General features: G+C 39.7%; 1 protein-coding gene across 2 annotated transcripts in view; it reads right to left on the minus strand.

The window, feature by feature from the left end:
- The window catches only part of NPC1 (NPC intracellular cholesterol transporter 1), a 43,801-nt gene that overhangs the window by 8,263 nt on the left and 16,592 nt on the right, over positions 1–18,946 (minus strand). For both annotated transcript variants that reach the window (XM_081205496.1, XM_081205495.1), the window contains exons 7-24: positions 17,965–18,041; positions 17,095–17,465; positions 15,496–15,722; positions 14,380–14,480; positions 13,465–13,567; positions 12,620–12,809; positions 11,849–12,031; positions 9,530–9,644; positions 8,376–8,503; positions 8,148–8,288; positions 7,286–7,375; positions 6,943–7,133; positions 6,278–6,393; positions 5,101–5,230; positions 3,951–4,148; positions 2,316–2,547; positions 839–952; positions 39–201 (exon numbers count right to left, since the gene is read on the minus strand). In XM_081205496.1, the coding sequence (XP_081061622.1) occupies positions 39–201; positions 839–952; positions 2,316–2,547; positions 3,951–4,148; positions 5,101–5,230; positions 6,278–6,393; positions 6,943–7,133; positions 7,286–7,375; positions 8,148–8,288; positions 8,376–8,503; positions 9,530–9,644; positions 11,849–12,031; positions 12,620–12,809; positions 13,465–13,567; positions 14,380–14,480; positions 15,496–15,722; positions 17,095–17,465; positions 17,965–18,041 (2,870 nt within the window). The remainder of the gene's footprint in view (positions 1–38; positions 202–838; positions 953–2,315; positions 2,548–3,950; positions 4,149–5,100; positions 5,231–6,277; positions 6,394–6,942; positions 7,134–7,285; positions 7,376–8,147; positions 8,289–8,375; positions 8,504–9,529; positions 9,645–11,848; positions 12,032–12,619; positions 12,810–13,464; positions 13,568–14,379; positions 14,481–15,495; positions 15,723–17,094; positions 17,466–17,964; positions 18,042–18,946) is intronic.

Raw genomic sequence — 18,946 nt, forward strand, 5'->3', positions numbered from 1 at the left:
ATTTCAGGTCAACTTGTACATATTGAGCAAGATCTTACCTATATAACTAAGTAGGACGGGAAGAAATATTAGACCATGGGTTGCTCCAAGTAGTACCATTGCTAGATACATCCTGAAGTAGAAGATCTGGAAAATCTGGGATTTGGAAAAGGCAAGCACTACTATTCCTCCAAATTTTGTGAGAGTAATGCCACTGAAAACCTGACAAAGGGTGAAACAGTGTTTAGTTTTATGCAATGCATTAATTGAAACATAACAGGAAATTGCTACTGTCATTTATAAAGCATTGTTTTTATTCTAATTAACTTTATATTGCACTCTCAGTAAGTATGTCACTACAGGCTATGCTCTGTACCAGCTTTCAGGCCTCCTTGAGAGGGAGATAGGCAGTGTTAGAAACAGATATGAAAGCTAGGAGCTAAATGGCACCTTAAGCTTAGGTTATGGGTGCAACAACAATGTCTAGGTGTGCTTTTTTAAATAATAAGAATACAACACTGAAAATGAATGAACTGCTGCTAAAATATTATGTTCATTATTCACATGGTCTAGTTTTCCCACTACTAATCCTTAAGGATATTCCCCTAATATCCTTAAGAGAGTCTCTTCTCCAATCTTCAGAGAGTAGCTGGAAATGGAGAGGCAGAAAAAGGTCCTTTCCTTCCACTGCAGTTTTAATTTGAAACCTTAGGCCAGATCTCAGAAGCCGCTTGTGCTAATGAAATTCCTGTCACAAAATGCACCTAGAACAATGGGAGTTTTGAGATAGGAGATAGGAGCATACCCTTAAGTGGTTTCTAGTGCCACAACAGAATAGTTTTCAAAACAAAATACTTACAGAGCTGCCCATGTGGGATAATGCTTCTTCAGCGCGCTCTGCTCTGGTTGCTTTTGTACTAACAGTGAATGCTCTTGTCACATGGCTACAGAATTCAACAGAGATACCACAACTCTGGAAAGAAGACAGCATGGGTTAAGGAGCTTACTGCCACAGAATACTCCATTTTCAACATTCTGGGTTTGATTATTTTTTTTAAGGACGTTTCCTACACTTATGTATCTTTACTTCCAGCAGGAATGGGGAACCTTGGGGTCAAAGGCCTGATATGGTCCTCCAGGCATCTTTATCCAACATTTAGCATTCCCTTTATATCAGCTCTGTACCTTTCCTGGACTCATTTTTAATGTCTTATGATTCATTTTAAATTATTCATTGCATGGTTAAAAAAACTTTTTCTGTATACCACTTAGAAGTTCTGAATATTAAGTGGTATATAAATGTCTGAAATAAATTGCCTGTCACTAGTATATGGAAGTTTTCTCATAAGAGAACATTCAGCCCTTGAGTAAAAAAGCCTCCTCACCTAGAAGTAGTTCTCTTGACATAGAAAATGACTTATGCATTTAGGCTAGAGAGCTATGTCTGTGCTAAAGCATTTCTTACTCTCTGGCCTACTGATGAGTGCAGGGCCTCAACAGCCCCAGGATGCTTTAATCAGCTGGCAGGTGAGGCTAGCGGAGAGAAGGCAAAGAGGAGAGAGTGGAATGGGAGCACCTTATATTCCTCATGTTCTTTCTACTCTGAAAACAAAAGAGGACTGAGGAAGACATAGCAGAGGAAAAAATGCAGCTGGGATTAGGCTTCAGTGTCATTCAGCCCTTCCAAAGTTGAAAAGAGGAAAGTTCATGTTATTTTGCAAGAAAGTTTTTGGGAGGAGGGGAGAACAAAGTAAGAACAGGGACCCTTGGATTTGATGCCAACTTCTGTTTTCTAGACCCCTTGGCCAAAGGATCTGATAACATACACTAAAGGGTACACTGCAACATTTTCCAGTGGGGTGGGGTGGACCAAGAGCCCTTGTTTTACAATTTGGTATCCAGGCTGTTATTCCTGTATTGCAGGAGGCTGGACTAGATGACCCTTGGTGTCCCTTCCAACTCTCCTGTTCTATGATTTTAAATTTGCCTACATAACATATTACAGTGGAACAGTGGATTTACAGTATTCTGAACCAGATTTTGGCAGATATTTTTGGAAACACGTTTTGATAGTGTCTAAGAGCCCTTTAAGATCATAGTCACATAGTATGAAGTACCCACACTGAAATTTAAGCGCAGAGATGGCCAACATGCTTCCCCATCCAAATGTTGCTGGACTCCCAACTCCCATCAGCTCCAGCTAGCCTGGCCAATTGTCAGGGAGGTACTATTTCAGCAACATCTGAAGGGCACCACATTGGCTAACGGCACATAGCATTTGCTGTTGACGCCAAAAGTTGAGAGAGCAGATAAAAAAAAGATGAGGGTGAACTTACCATGACAAGATTAACCAATGAAACTGCATTCAGGCTGATGCCCCAGAGCCACATGACTCCAAACATGTTGACCAGGATCATAGCAATGGTAAGGGTAACAACAATGGCAGCCCACACTTCAAAACCAAGCAGCACCATTGTTACTAAGAATATTGATCCAAGGGAAATACTGAGGTTAAAGACGGTGTCTTTCACAATAGTGAGATATTGTTCGTAGAAAACATAGAACACACTATATAAAGAGAATAGAAAATGTTCACATTGGTAACAGATTAACAGAATAAGTCTTTTGAATGCTTGGCTACTTTGATGCCTTAATTCTAAATTACTAATTTCGTCTAGTTCTCAAAAGAGAATGCCACTTTCAGATTTTTCAAAAAGTTTGGCAGAGGGAATAGGATTAATCTAGACATTTTAAAAAACCAGGATTGAGAGAGTAGTCATGCTCTCGCTTATAATTTTAACCTATGTATATGTTCTCTATCACTATATGTCTATATTTCTGGTCTGTGACTGTAATAAATCATTCATTCAGAGAGTAACCAATTATTTATAGTGTTTTCGCCATTAAAGGAAATTATGCAAAGTAATTTCCCAAAAATCAAACTAAAGATCAAGGAAAAATATGAAGGCTTGAAAAAGCAGGAATACTGAAAGAATTGCTAAGCTACTGCTGCAAGCAACTTGGGAGGAACGTAACCTAGGTTGTGTCCTTGAAAGGGCTGGGTAAAAGTTCCTGAGAGGCACGTGCGTTCTTGCCTTTGAACACTAGGGAGAGCTAAACCCACCTGGCCGTCAGCATTCCATCAAAGGAAAGGAAAGTTTCAGGACAATTCAGTAACCCTTGTTACCGGTATATTACAGGGTGTAAACTCTTGTTCTTAAAAACTACGGCTCTGAAATTTGTGCAACGCCATTTTGATATTCAGTTTTATGTCCAATCCCTTTCATAATGACCTCCCAACATGGAATTCACTTTTTTTTACAGCTACTGCACACTAGGTCAACATCATCACCCCATGGTTCAGTAACAACCAACATTCAACCCACCAGAATGTATATTTTTCACCCAAGATTGGGCTTATTTAACACACGCTACATTGTACTGATTTTACACACATTGTCTGGAAGCCTCAACTAGTACAAAATGCCCCATCTGTGTAGGTTGGCAAAAACATATTACCACTGGGTTTGCTTCCACATTCTGTTAAAAGTGCTGTCCCCCCCGTCTCCGTCCCCCGTATAGCCTAAACATGGACGCGCTTTCCCATACAAATCCCCCAAGGTTTTAAAATTAGCTGATTAGGCACTATCCAAATGCTGCCCAAATTAGTTTCTAATAGAAACACAGCTGTGGGTCTAGATTTCTGGTGTGCAGGCCCTTGACAGGTTTGTTATGTTCCTCTTTGGTCTCTTTTTGGAGACATGATGGAACTTCATTGCACCAGGTCTTCAGAAATTAATAGTGTATAACAGTTCCATTTGTTTTCCTGTTTTAATATCCATGAGCTGCCATGAGAACTTCTTGCTGTTAAAAGCTGGTATATATAGGTAAGTCAAAGAAAAAAACACCCTGTAACACTTAAGTATTTGGCAGGGGGAGGGGGGAACAGAGGTGGAGAAAGAGCCACGTACCTGTAGGGGAATACATGATAGTTCTTTTCTTCAGTGCTCATGGATTTAGTAATGTTGTCTGCTATCACACGTGCTTTCTTCATTGCATCAATGAAGTCTGCAGAGGTTTTCAACACTGTATGGTAAGTCATGAAGTAGGTAGCTCCAACTTCAGAGTTGTTTATAAAGTTAACTGCAGAGCTATATGCTGCATGTCCTCTGTAAAGAAAAGTACAGTTAGCACACAAATCAACTGAATGATTATTAGGTTAAAATTATCTAAGGCATTCAAGAGACAACTAGCTTCTACAATGCTGTTAGGACACTCCTGGGCACAGTACTCTATGATTGTGTAACAATTTGCTAATCTAGAGAGATAAGGGAACACAGTATTTTGCCAAGGCAGGCGGCCAGTGTCCTTCAACTGACATCATTCTCATCTGTCAAGAAGGAAGGCAAATGGAAGAACAGGCACAGAGCAAATGTAAAATGGTGGAAGACAGTCATTCGCTTCACCCCAGATACTGTGTTGTCATCTTCCTCAGTAGGCCCTGGACTACCACTGTCTGACTTCTAGGCAAAGAAACCAGCACCCTATGAGTTGGATCCACACACAAAAAAGCACCTCTCTGATGGAAGGATGTGTGAAAGGAGAGAACCTATGGATCCAACTGAACACCCAGCGCAATTGTGCCCAAATATGCAATTCTGCAAAATGAATGCAGGAGCCAGCTTTGTGATGCTTTATTCAAGGACCGCAATGATAGATATGTGAAACAATAGAAGGCAATGTTCTGGGCTGTCAGAATGAAGGCCTGACACTTAGATTGGTACTGCACAGCAACAGCAGGGGTACGTATGGAAAGCGGCAGCACAACATTTTCTGGGATGTGGCAGGGAGGACAGGGAAGCTCCAAGTTAAGACAGACTTTGCAAAGGTGTGCACACATCTGTGGGACAAAACTGTCGCCAGCCCAGAGCTGCCCTGATTTCATCACCTCACACTCCCTGATCCCATCAGATGCGGCACTGCTGCCACTCCACACACAAATGCCTCATTTACCACTGGTGGTCTGCGCCTCTTATGCTTTATGACTACAGTGTTTGTCAGAATAAGTTTTACTTTGAAGGAAAATGTGCCCCCTCTAAATGCTCCCCTGTTGACACATACCCTTTGCCACATTTTGGATTAGGGTTATCAGAGAGGAACATGGGCAGGAATTTCATGAAGTCTTCACCCTGAGGTCTCTTCTTCCCTTCTGTAGTCAGTGGCCGGCAACGCACACAGGATGGATCCACAACTGCATAAACATTGTTGGGAAATGTATGTTAATTGGCTACACACAAAAAAACCCTGCTTCACAATAAAGCAGTTTCATCAAAGAACCAAGATCTTAGCTGAAGAGCCCCATATTTTTGTGCAAAAGACACCCAAGCAGTTACTCAATTAGAGGAACACCCCAGCTGAACTATGTATGAAATGTTGGAAGATTCGGGACAGACTAAAGAAAGTACTTCTTCACACAGTGCATAGTTCAACTATGGAATTTGCTCCCATGGCAAGCAGTGGTGGCCATCAACTTGGACAACTATAAAAGATTAGACAAATTCATGCGATGATAAGGCAACCAGTAGCTGCTAGCTAGGATGGCTAGGTTCTGCCTCTATAGTTGAAGGGAGTATGATTTTGGATACCAGTGGCTGGAAACAACGGGAGGGAAGAGCACTTTTGCGCTCAGGCATGCTGCTTGCAGGCTTCCCATGAGCAACTAGTTGGCTACTATGAGAACAGGATGTTGAACTAGATGGGCAACTGGCCTGATCCAGCAGGATCTTCATATGTAAGCATTTTCTTAGCAGCAACTGCCATTGGAGTCTATTCAAATGTTGCTATGTCTATAATCCAACCCAAATGAAGATGGCACAAAGCTAAGAAGTCTACTTTCCTAAATTTAAAACAGAAGTGCTTCACATAGCAAGCTCTACAGGAAGCAGTTCCCTATATAGCAGTAGCAGTTGCTGCTACACCACACAACACATTACTCAGCTGTGTGTAAACATTGTGAAAAGTGCTGGAAGCAAGAAAGGGGACTTGCCTCCATGATGCTGATATGAATCAGGCCAGTTCTTAATCTACAATATGTGTTATCAACACTAAACTATTAGCTGTATTTGTCAAAATATAGGAATTTAAAAGCATACTCCACATCCTGCCCCCATGTAAAATATGCAAGCTGAAGTAGGTAGGCATGGCTGGCATCAAAGCATGCTAAGAATTCCACACATCCCAACAGGAGAATTCTGAGCAAGACGTGTTTAAGGGAGTGTACAAAGGCAACAAATGGTACCTGAAGCATTGCAGAACTGCCCAGTGGTGTTGTAGATTCTGCAACAAGTTGACTGTGGTTTGACCCAATCAAAGTAGTCATCAATCCACGAAGAAGGAGCATAGCCAATTTTTGTGCTAAAATATGAAAAACAAGCCACCTTTACCCAAACATTATTAATGAACTTTCAAAACAGAACATTTCTCCTACTAAATGTTAAGTATGCACAACAGTCTAGTTTGTCTGGAGGATTAGCAATTGTTTTCCTAGACTACAAGTAGAAGTGTTCAGAATTTCAAAGTTCATCTCATGTAACTTAAACTGCCATTGGATGAGTATTTTACAACAAAATGCCATACCATAAAATATACTTAATTTGATTGTAAATCATTTTGAGGGTTTAACAGAAAAGTGGCTTTCATCCTTATGAAATTAGCCAAAAGTCTGGAGAAGAAGAATGCTTCTGCCTGTCGTCCAAAGATATGTAATGAAGGAGCCAGACAAGCCTCCTTGGAGAGAGCATTCCGCAAGCAGGGAGCCACTGCAGAAAAGGGTCATTCTCAAGTTGTCACTCTCTGGACCTCTCGCCAAAGAGGCACATGAAGAAGGGCCTCAGATTATGATTGCAGTGTCTGGGTCAGTTTATTTGCTGAACAGACTTTATGAAGAAAAAAGTGAACACTTACTAACTGTTAATCTCTGCTGCATCAAATATTTCTTGAACTAGGGAGTTGTTGTCACATCCTGTTCCACCACACACCATATTTTGCCCATTCAAAGTAGTATAGTCATGTCCTTCTTTTAGCACAAAGTATACTGGAGGACCTGCATGCAGGTATTTGCTGAGAGAGCTGAAGTAATCCAACATGTACGAGTCCTTATACAAAAAAGGTGAGAAGGAATGAGAAAAATATGAAGCTACCTATAATGCTTCTCTCTACCCTATATATGGTAAGACAAGGGTAGTATGTTGTTTGCAGTTGTTTTTCCCACAGAAAAAAAGGGGCATAGCATGCAAAAGTCACTTACATCTGGCATTGACAGGCTCTGGTCCAGGCCAATCTCAACCTTGTTGGCAACTGCTATGCTGAATGACAGCACACCCACAAATATGGATATCTAAAAATAGGTGATATTTCAAAAAGTGATTTAATTCACAGAAACAACTTTTATTTACACATTCAAAGAATTATGCATCTGTTAAACAAGTTGGTTCCTGATATCAAGGTTCAGGTTCACATCTATGTTTGGATATAATTGGATGCTATTTTGAATCAAGATAGTGAACTGAACTGTTCAACACTGAACTGATTTTAACCACCAATTTTACTGCAGTGGCTTTTCGGTTTCTTAGAATTCCTGAGCAATGATGGACAGAAGGCTGCTAGTCAACTTAATATTGCTGTAAAATATACTGTATTTTTCTGTCTATAAGACACCCCATGTATAAGATGCCCCCTATTTTGGGGGACTCAGATTTAATAAAATGGGGGGAGATGTATCTGTAGATGTAGCCCGCCCCTAATTTTTGACATTATTTTTTAGGGGGAAAACCTAGTCTTATACATGGAAAAATACGGTAGCTAATATCTTCTAATATATTGATCACAAGAACTCCAGAATAAAAAGTATACCATACTGCATTGGCAATGTGGTGGAAGCAACAATTAGAGCTTACAAACTACCACTACTTCATTCAGGCTACCAAATAACTTAAGAAATCCTGAAAAACATCAATGATAGTAGGGAGAAGAATCTTCACAAAATATCGATGAACAGTTAAAAGACTCAACTGTTGCATTTTGATTGATAAAGTTAGCATAAAAGTACACAACCCCCCAAAAAATGAAAAAAGACTTTTAGCCAGTCTCAAACATGAATGTCCACATACCACAATTGGTCTCATCCAATCCTTAAGAAGACATGGAGAATATATATTTTTGAAGAATAAAAACAACACACTTTCAGAGTGCTGAACACTATTGATCTCTTCACCACCTTTGATACAACACAGAATATCGTATCGATTTTTCTGAAAAACAAAATGCCAAAATGAAATAAGCTGAAGTAGCAATTAAATTACTCAAAACAAACATTGAATGTATTGTAGCAGGCTTACCTCTTGGCGCTTAATATCCAAGCCCAAGAGGCTTACAAAGCAAGTAATTTGAAGGAGAAAGTCAATAAATACGGCCACTGCAGCAAATAGGGAGAAAGTACGAACAGCAGGCATAGTAGACAAAGATCCTAAAAGAAAGACAGAAATAGAAGTATTGCACTGTCTCTCTCAATATGAAGAAGTGCAAAGTTTATTTTAATCCCTGGATGTCAAATTAACAGTGCATGATTAAGACTTCTACAAAAAGATGACAGGAGATCATCTCTCAATACCACAGGCAGCATGCATAGCAGCAGGTGCTTTCAAGGGTGAATACAATCTCATGTAAGATAATTTAAGTAGATGCCATAATTTCGCACACAACCACAGAATAAATGTTGCTTTATCATTTTGTTCTACACGATGACCCTTTTCCTCCCTAGCTGCCAGCAATACATTGGGTAGAAGACAAATTTAACATTACCAGCTAGAATTTAGCACAATGTAAAAAAATAAACAAAAAATTGGGATGATAAGCTGTATAATGGTTTTGCTTTTTTTGCTTTCAGTAACTTTCAGTATCCCTGATACAAATCTTGTGTGTGATCATTTCCACCAGCACTCCCCACCTCTGTGACAGAAGTTCCACTGCACAACGTGGAATAGAGCCATTAGAAATAATGGCTTAATAGACCATCCATGTTCCAATTAAGCAGAGTATGCATTTATCTAAACCCTGCAAGTGATGAGGATGAAAAGAGTACAACATACCGTATTTTTCCATCTATAACACGCCCCCATGTATAAGATGACTCCTATTTTTTCAAACTCCAAACTAAGGAAATGGGGGGAGATTGCCCAGAGCTGCTGAGCTTTTTGGGGGAGGGGATTGAATACAATCGTTTACCAACCTCAACACCACTGCCAATCGCCTGCCCAACTGCCGCAGCAGCAGCCAATCGCCAGCAGGCCTTGCCACGGCCAATCACCCGCACAATCACTGCTGCCAATCTCCTGCACGTGGCTGCTACCAATTGCCCACCCCCCTGTGCACTATCCGTGTATAAGATGACCCACAATTGTAAAAAAATATTTATAATACAAAAACATTGTCCTAAACATGGAAAAATATAGTATATTGAAACCAAAAATAATTACAAACTAAAAATCCTTACCCAATAAAAAGGCCACTGTCTCTGAAAATGATGACAGGAACATACTAGGAGCCACATCTCCAAGAATTCGGCCTATCTGCTTATCTAGAGTTTCACCTTGAAGGCGTTCATCTCTCTGAAATAGTATTCATTTGTTAGAAATCAGATCTAGAGAAAGTTCTCCTTGGATCTATGATCCAAACATTTGTATTCAAGGAAATATAAATAAGCAGCTAATGTTTCCTAGAATGTACATCAGTCTTGCCCACTCAATTCTTCTTATCCCAGAACAGTGATCATTTCACACAGTCACTATAGAAAATGAACATATATGAATTTTCTGGTTCTCCTTTTCCCATTTCTAGTCACTTCTTTGTTCCATGTCCACTAGAAGAAAACAAAACCTATTTCTTTATTCTTTGTATAGTACAACCAGAATTTCAAGTGTAAGGCTCTCTTACACTTGGCCCTCTGAAGGCAGCACAGGGGCAATAGGATTGTGTGAATCTTTGGGGTATATTCAAGTTCTGTTAGGGTTTGGAGGAGCGATGGTAAGGGATAAACTGAATGATATTGTTGGTGTATTCTCTCTCTTTCTGAAAAATCAATAAAACATGTTTTTAAAAGGATTGTGTGAATGTCCCTGTCCACAAAGAGAGAGAAATCCATCTCCAAAAGGGAGGTCCAAGCATGGAGGCCTCCTCACAGGAGCAGAGGAAACGTCTACTGCTGCTGGTGGTTCTTCACCAGGGCTTTGACAATGGAGACAGAAAACAGGGAAAGAGTTCCAAGGGCATGCCTGGATAATTTCCCCTCCCATTACAGAAAAAGCCTGCAAAGGGCGGGAAAGAAAAGAGGACCAACACCCAACACTACCCACTCTCCACACAAATACCCATCCTACAGAGGTTTGACAGTTCATGCCCCACCTGGAAGAAAAACTCTACTGCTCTATGAATTTCAGACATGAATATGAATAAAACATGAGCTTATTTTGGATCAGACCAAAAGATCCTCCTAGTCCATTATCCTGCATGTGGCCTACCATTTCCCTCCCAAAAATCCACAAGCAGGATAAGAAGGCGATGCCTTCTCTTGCTGTTGCTCCCTAGCAAGTAGTATTCAGTGTCAAACTATCCCTTAACACCAAGTTGCCATGTAAGCATCAATATGGTTATCCTCCATAAATTTGTCTAATCCCATTTTTAAAAGCTAGCCACACCAGCAGCAGTTATATGCTGTGATAGTGAATTCCACAAGTTAAATAAATTATGTGATACAGTGCTTTCTATTGCCTATCTAGAATATATCACAAGTTACAGCTTTATGTAAGAGAAAGAAAAACTTATTTGCATGTGTATGATTTTATAGTCTGTCACATTCCCTTCCAGAGTCATCTTCCACTCTAAACTAAACAGATTTCAGCCTCTCTTTGAATGGAAGACACTCCAACACTTTGATCATTTGGGTTGCCCTTTTCTAGATCTAGGGTATTAAATCTGTACACAGTGTTCCAATTGCAGCAGCACTACATATTTGTGTAAATGCATGAGATATAACAGCAGTTTAGTACAAAGATGCTAGGACACACTTGTAAAGAGCCACCCATCTGGATAACCATGACGTTAAGCAAGCTGGCAGGGAAATTAAAGGAGAGTGGGTTGTGTCAGGGTGCTATATATATATTGTGTGGGATAGTAACACAAGGGTTTATTTGCAAAATCATAATAGAAGGTAGATATCCTCAAACAGCTGTATGTTCTCCAGCACCTAATGAAAGTGCTCCAAGTATTTTTGTTTATTCCCAACCAATTTCCGAGTAAGGACACTTGTTCTCTAGCATATTATATGCCAAGTCTTTTTACTTTTTCATGTAAGATTCCCAGTAAACATAATTCTAATATGGGAGCACTTTCATTTTTTGTTGTTGAACTCATTAATACTCAACATCTCACAAAATCGCTTGAACAGGATTTCAAAAAGCAACACCACATTTAATACAACAGAACCAAATGAGATCTTGCATCAAGAGGCCATGGCTCAGTGGCAGACCACATTCTCTGGATGGGATGATCCCATGCTAGATTCCTGGTATTTCCAAGTAGGACTAAGAAAGACTTATGTTTGTACACCTGGAGAGCTAGTGGCAGTCAGTATGCACAAAACTGAGCTAAGGAGACCAATGGTCTCATTCAGTTTAAAGTAGCGTCCTATCTGATCACAATTTAGAGGTACACTACTGGCCTAAATGGGCCACTGATCCCACTCGTATATTCATATTCAACTTATATTAGCAGCTTATTCATTACACACTAGGGTGGCGAGGAATCACAAAAATACCTGAAATGTCTGGACAATAATGAAAATGTTGTCCACTCCAACTGCCAACACTAAAAATGGAATGACTTCAATAACAATCAATGTTAAGGGAACTCCAAAATAGCTGAAGATGCCCAGAGAACATGCAACTGAACTCAGTACAATCAGAATGCCTGCAACGCCCAAGGAAATTTTTGAATCCACCTAGCAAAAGAAGAAACAAATCACAACAATTATATTTAAGATACCTGATTGGTACCCATTATAAATGTTCTTCAAGTACAATTGTAGCTTAACAAAACTACATCACATCAAAATCTAGGTCTAGTCTTGCATAAAAAGAGCCAGAATAGGAATGTGTATCCTATTAGAAATCACCCAGTGCTGAAAACTAGCATCAAAATATCATTAAAACTTCAGTGTACACCCACAGCACCTAATCCAGTAAGTGATATACTGTATAAAGAAATGTCCTTTGCTGGATTAGTGAGAGAATGATTCTGAGGTTGAATAAAATATTTCCTTTTGGTACTTTGAAAAAGAGAAGGAACCTGCAACGAACTCAGTCAACACAAAACAGTTGCACTGAGCAGCCTATTTCTGTTAAATTTTTCATATACCATATTACACGACAAAGCATTTTTAAAAAACCATGGTTTGAAGCTAATGGAATTCCCCTTATAAAAGTAAAAACACACACAGATGAGCATAATAGCAGTCAAATATATAATAAATGTTTCAGCCCACTTTTATTTGTTGTAGACTTGCTTTTAAACCATTAAAGATACATACCAAGAATCTAGCAGCACTCTTGATGTGTCCCAGAGCTAGAGAGATATACACAAACATTACTGCGTAGCTAATTACAACAGTACCAACATCACCGTAGCTTTCCCGGTCTATTTCATCTTCAATGCTACGTTCAGCAGAGAAAGAAATTGTTAAATTTGAGTTGTTATAGCTTTTCACAAAAGAGATGAACCTGAAAGACAACAAATCAATGAATTCTTAGAATGTCAGAAAGAATTTCTCACATTATTCACATAGGCCTCCAATGTTTTTTTAATGTTAGTTGTACTTTTGGGCTAGACCCAACATTCTACTTTATCTTGATGACTACATGCTTCCCAGATGTCCCAGGTTATCCTTGGGCTCAATTCATACTTTTAAGAAAGTGTGAAATGTGAAGGACAAAAGTAAAGGCTGCCTCACAGCCTGCTTCAGCTGGATGTTCTATCACCGCCTCCAAAGGGTGTTCTATGGGGACACCCTTGACTTTTTAAATTACTGTGGGTTTAAGACGTAGTTTAATGTTACTTATAAGCCACCCTGGAAGGATCTGTATCATGAAAAGAAGGATATGAACAAACTTCTGACGCAGTCTTCAGCATCTTATGCTTGCATAGGGAAACTGTTTGTGCAGTTCCAAGGTTACACTAACTAAAAGTTATGTCAAACAAAACACTAGCAGTTCGTCTATAACATGTTCATTTCTGAGTTACACAAATAGCTTGTTGTTTGTTTAAAGAATTGATAAGTAGACCTTGCCAGATTCTTTTGGGCAGGCAACTGACTCATCTCCAGTATAAGAATTTTACATGCAATGTTTCAGTTAAGCCTCAATTAGAAAGACTTACTCCTTTTCCCAAGCCTGTGCTTTCATTAGCTTTTCTGTGTCGTTGTAGTAATTCTTGACAGGAAATGTGATCACAAGGGCTGTAGCATTATTGTAATTTTCACCTAGGCATTAAAAAAAAGATAAAATACATAAGGAACTATTTTAAGGATTATAGAAGATTATAGCCAGCATGACCAAGGAATGATGGGAACTAGAGACCAACAACATATGGCAAGCAACATGTTGTCTACTCCTATTATAAAGCGTCTTCCATATTCACTTCATGCTACTTCACTAAGTAAGACCCATTTTATTTACTAGCAGAAATAGTGTCATGAGTGCTAACCTAAGCCAATTTACACAGACGTAAATGCAACTGATCTCAATGAAACTTTCCACCAGGCTTAGGGGGCCCAACTACTAGTCCTTCCCCCGCTCCACACACCATTGTCCTCACACACCATTGTCCATCATCTCTCCTCCCCAACCCATGGAAAGTGTTACAATTGCTTTTAGGTATGTATGCTTGAGTCTTCCTTGCTGAATAAAGTAAAAGAATACTAGCTCACACAATGGCTGTCAACCAGTGCACTGAAATTAAATAGTATTCACCAGAAAATTGGTTTTCCATCCAGACTAAATACTACACTATCTTACTAATTCCTGCTAAACAAGAAAATAGTTTGTTGTGTGCAAGTCACTCTATTCCTCACCATGAATATTTTCCCACATGGCAGTGGTAAGGTTTTGCCAGCAATTTGAGATGCAATGTGTATTTTATAGCTGATAAAAGTGTAGGCTATAGGCTGATACTAAGCTGGCTGTATTACCTTAACAGTCTTGAAAAGAGACTGAGAATCACAACAAATGGATGTGGAGGCTACACCTTCATTTCAGCAAGGCTTCCACACCTGTTTTGATCCTTCACACCTACCATCATATCCTCCCATCACCAACCAAGGAAACACAGGGCCACCAAATGTTCCCAAACACGGATCGTGAAGCAAGGTTGTGTCATTCAAAGAGGCTGGAGCCCTGTGAAATTCATATACAGTTGTTGACAGTTATCCAAGTAGAACACTGCTTGTTACAATATTGCAGTAGATAATATTTTGAAGTGAAGGGCATTTACTTTGGAATGCCCTTCAAGTTTCCTTGACTCCATCTCATTTTCTCCCTTAACACCTCAATCATGTATATTCTCTACTTAAAGGTAAAGGTAAAGGGACCATTAGGTCTTAGTCATGGACGACTCTGGGGTTGCAGCGCTCATCTCGCTTTAGTGGCCAAGGGAGCCAGCGTACAGCTTCCGGGTCATGTGGCCAGCATGACTAAGCCACTTCTGGCAAACGAGAGCAGCAGACGGAAACGCCATTTACCTTCCCGCCCGAGCGGTACCTATTTATCTACTTGCACTTTGACATGCTTTCAAACTGGGACCAAGCAACGGGAGCTCACCCCATCGCGGGGATTTGAATCGCCGACCTTCTGATCGGCAAGCCCTAGGCTCTGTGGTTTAGACCACAGCACCACACTTACTTACTTACTTACTTACTTACTTACTCTGAAGTAATTTCCAACAAAGTAAGTAATCCTATTTCCAATCATGTAAGTATAGCAATAAGGTGTGAGAACTTTACAAGTACAAAGATCAGCTCAATTCAGCCAATTGTTCAAGCCTTCATAAAGCAAATTTTATGAAACCAGGAATAGAAACTAGGGAGAAGCTCAATCTCTACCCCAGGCACTGGCTTATATTAATCCAGAGTTCCTCAGTTTGCAAGGAATTATTTCTAGGCTCCAATGCAGTGGTGGGGCTTGGTACCCTGATCCTGGACACAAAGCATGGTGTATGAATGATGCTTTCTCCAAACCAAGTCAACAGCTCCTTTTTAGTTTTACTTAAATATATTCTACAATCCCTGTATCAAGCAAACTATCCAAGAAGCATGTAGACCAAAGAAGGAAACGAAAGTCAGTCTGTCAAACAGATATTCAAAAGCAATTTTGACAAGCTACAAATATATATGTGAAATATCACTGTGCTTACCGGACACAGTACAAGAGGTGAGAGTGGTAGTCAGCGTAGACAAAAAATTCATCACCAATACTGTGATCTAGGACAGAATGACTGTTCTGGAAATAATTGAGTACACTTAAAATAGTACAGTTGTTGTTGGAGGGAGCAAGAGGAGCCAGGCAGATGTCATTCAGCATTACAGTGTCATTTTTATAAGAAGCAGTTATGTTTTCAATAGCATTCTGCAAGTCTAGCACCTGAAAGGATGAGAAAGGAAGAACTTAAGTGTCATAGCAGCAGAACAGAACTTTTCTTATGTCCATGCCTTTAAGATATGGTGGATAAAGCCAGCCAACTGTGGCTCAAACTGTACAGTCTAAAGGAGATTAGATGACAAAAAACAGGTTTCATAGTACTGCTTAGAATGTATGGTTTTATTTTATTTTATTATGCATTTATGCTGTAAGCTACCCAGAGCAATGATTTACAGTGGAAGGGTAGGATATAAATACAAAAATCTCTATTATACATTAACATACAGCAACTGTTAATTCTACAATATGCCAGTTCAGACATAACTCAAGCCTGGAGTTCCCAAGCACAGCACCCTCAGACACCCACTAAGATAGGCTCTCTACCACTCCTATTTTTTTAAAAAAACTGTGGTTTTGGGGGCTTATTTTGGTTGTTTTTCTTGGGTGGTTCCCAGTTTGGGGGGAATTGTCTTTTTGTGTTGTTTTTGGGTGGTGTAAAAGTTTTGCTTGTGGGGGAGCAGTACTAAGCATTGACAGTTCCTGTGTGAGATGGGTGCTTTGTGGTACACCTTCTGCAATTTAGATTTTCAAATGTCCCCCTAGGCCTAATAGGTTGGGGGTGCTTGCTCTAAACCACAGTTTGTATTACAAGAACAAGCTGCAGTGAGCCTTGGGCTTGTAAACTCCCACCTCTCCCCCTGGGCAAAGGCTGAAAGTTAGAATCTGAAAGCTTTTCTTTCTATTTCAGATTAACCACTACATGCAGCGTCATCCAAAAATTGACAAACTGAAGTTAAGAGTAACTATGATTAGCTGAGAAACAAGCCAACTTCAAAACCAGAATTTATGAAGCTAGCTTGATTCAACTAACCATAGTTGAGGGTTCAGATGACATGATAAATTGTAGTTAATCGAAAGCAGATATGGAGACTTCCAATCCCCTTATTGAGGCATCATCGGAAAAGGAGTTAGGAGCATGTGAGTCTGGTGGGAGACTTAATTCATTTGGAGTGCTAAACCATGGTTACATCTGAACCAGTGTCATTATGTGCGCCTCAAGGTTTTTTAGTGCAGTCATAGTCAAGTTGGACACAGCTACCTGGAACCGCTAAGCCATAACTACAAGTAGCAGGACCAGATTCAATTCTTGAATGGCACACAATTCTGATTGTACTATGCTGGCAGGCACCTATCCCTGAAATGGTAGAGGTTTCAAGGGCTTACACAGGGCTTAAGTATCTGAACAGAGGCTTCCCTGAAATTATTGGTAACTGCCAATCAAAGGCATCGCCCCCCCCAAACCCCTTTGTATTTCAGTTTTCTAACTTGCACCCTTGCATCCACTGAGCATGCAAAGAGCTGCCGTCTGTATTACCTGATGCAAGATATCTTTAGTTAGTGGAGGCCCGAAAGGAATATCTGCTCCTGATGGATATGGAGAATAGATTTCTGGCTTGGCGTTTGGGGCTTGGATAATAAGTTGCTCAGTACGGAAGAAAGGTCCAAAGTGAGTATCAAAATACTCCTTCTCTTTGCGAGCTTCACTGTTTGGGGATGACCAGAGGTCTATAGGATTTGTTGTTACTTTGACAAACATCAGGCCTGAGGAGCACATGGCAATAAAAGCCAGGGAGAAGAGCACAACAGGTCTTGGGTTTCGAACACAGAAAGCCCCCCATGATGTGAATGTGACTCTTAACACGTTCTCAAATCTTTCACCCAGCCTTTCACACCAGGTAGCTTCTCCTGCAAGAACAAGAGCACATACACAGTAAATAAGATATCCATCTCCAACACGACCCATATACCTAACTAACAATTACTATTAATTAGGGCTTCCAGGTTTTTCTGTTTAATTTAGGAACAGGAACAAAATTGTAGAGAATGAAAAAGAGGACTATGACATTATTAAGCCTGACTCCATATAAAATAGGGCATAATTCAGCCACTGAATGCAGAAATCAGGAAGTACACCAGCATAATGTGTGTGGGAGTACCGTGAAGAAGAGTTGTGTGTAGTCTAGGATATTTATTTTAAAAACTAATAATTCATATTATTAAGTTCCTTTTTTATTACTGAAAGCGAGCGAGAGAGAGAGAGAGAGAGAGAGAGAAATGGCGTGCAAGGAAAAAATTCAGGACATATTGTTTTACAACAAACCCAGCATGTAATTTAATATATTATAACCAACGTTCTTAAAGAGGAACACACACAAACGCTCTATCATTACTTTCTAGAACTTACCAGTATTCTGGCGTAAGTTAACAGAATAGGCAATGTTGCTGTCAATAGGTGTATATTCAGAAACAAAGTGTCTCTTCCTGTAAAAGAGATGAACATGAACAAGAGCACTCAGGATAGGATTCTCAGTTCTATTTTATTTAATAATGTGATTCAAGACACTCTAGGTTACAGTTTGCAAAGAAAATACAGAAACTGTTATTATAGAATTTTTATTCCTGTTATTAGAGAATTTTTGGAAGCTAGGTCTTCATTACATTAATTACAAGTACTTGTGCTGAGCTACTCTGTGGTGGCTAAAGTATTTGAATAGTGCCTGGGGAAAATCCAGCATCAATCACTAGCCATTTCTGTGGCAGGTAACTGCATTGCCATATTTTACATTAATTGCTCTTCTTCAACGTAGTGCCATTCTCTCTCTCACTGGATCATTGCAGAGTTACAGCAGTCTCTTTGCTTCAAGTTAGGGAATATTTATTCGGAAACCTCAAAATCATCATGTAGTAGTAAATGTTCTAGTAAACAGGTGACCTACATGATTCATCAGAATCTACTGGCAAAGCTTTTCCTGGACTGTACCTTTCAAGGGAAAGTGTTGTAGGTTCAACATTTTAATACTGCTGTCTGGAGTGGTAAAATCTCCTTCAATAAATATTTATTTATCAGACACCTCATGCAATGAGCCTATTGACATTAAAATAAAATAGCATATTGGGAGAAAGCGAGACTATACATTTCTCCCTGACACAAATGCTAGGGTTCTTGAGAGTATTCAAGTGATCCTTACCCAAAGTAGTAAAGTCAGGAAAAGGCATATTATTTAATTGTGTTGAATAAAATCTTACCTGAATGTATCACTTGTGGCTGCAGGTGAGGATCACTTGAATGCTCTTAACACCACTAGCATGTGCGTCAGGAAGAGATATTCAGTCTAGCCTTCTCCCCAACCTGCTATTTATCTTGCTACTCAATCACATAACAACCC

The sequence above is a fragment of the Podarcis bocagei genome (genome assembly GCF_964188305.1).
Source record: "Podarcis bocagei genome assembly, chromosome: 8".
Taxonomy (NCBI): Eukaryota; Metazoa; Chordata; class Lepidosauria; order Squamata; family Lacertidae; genus Podarcis; species Podarcis bocagei.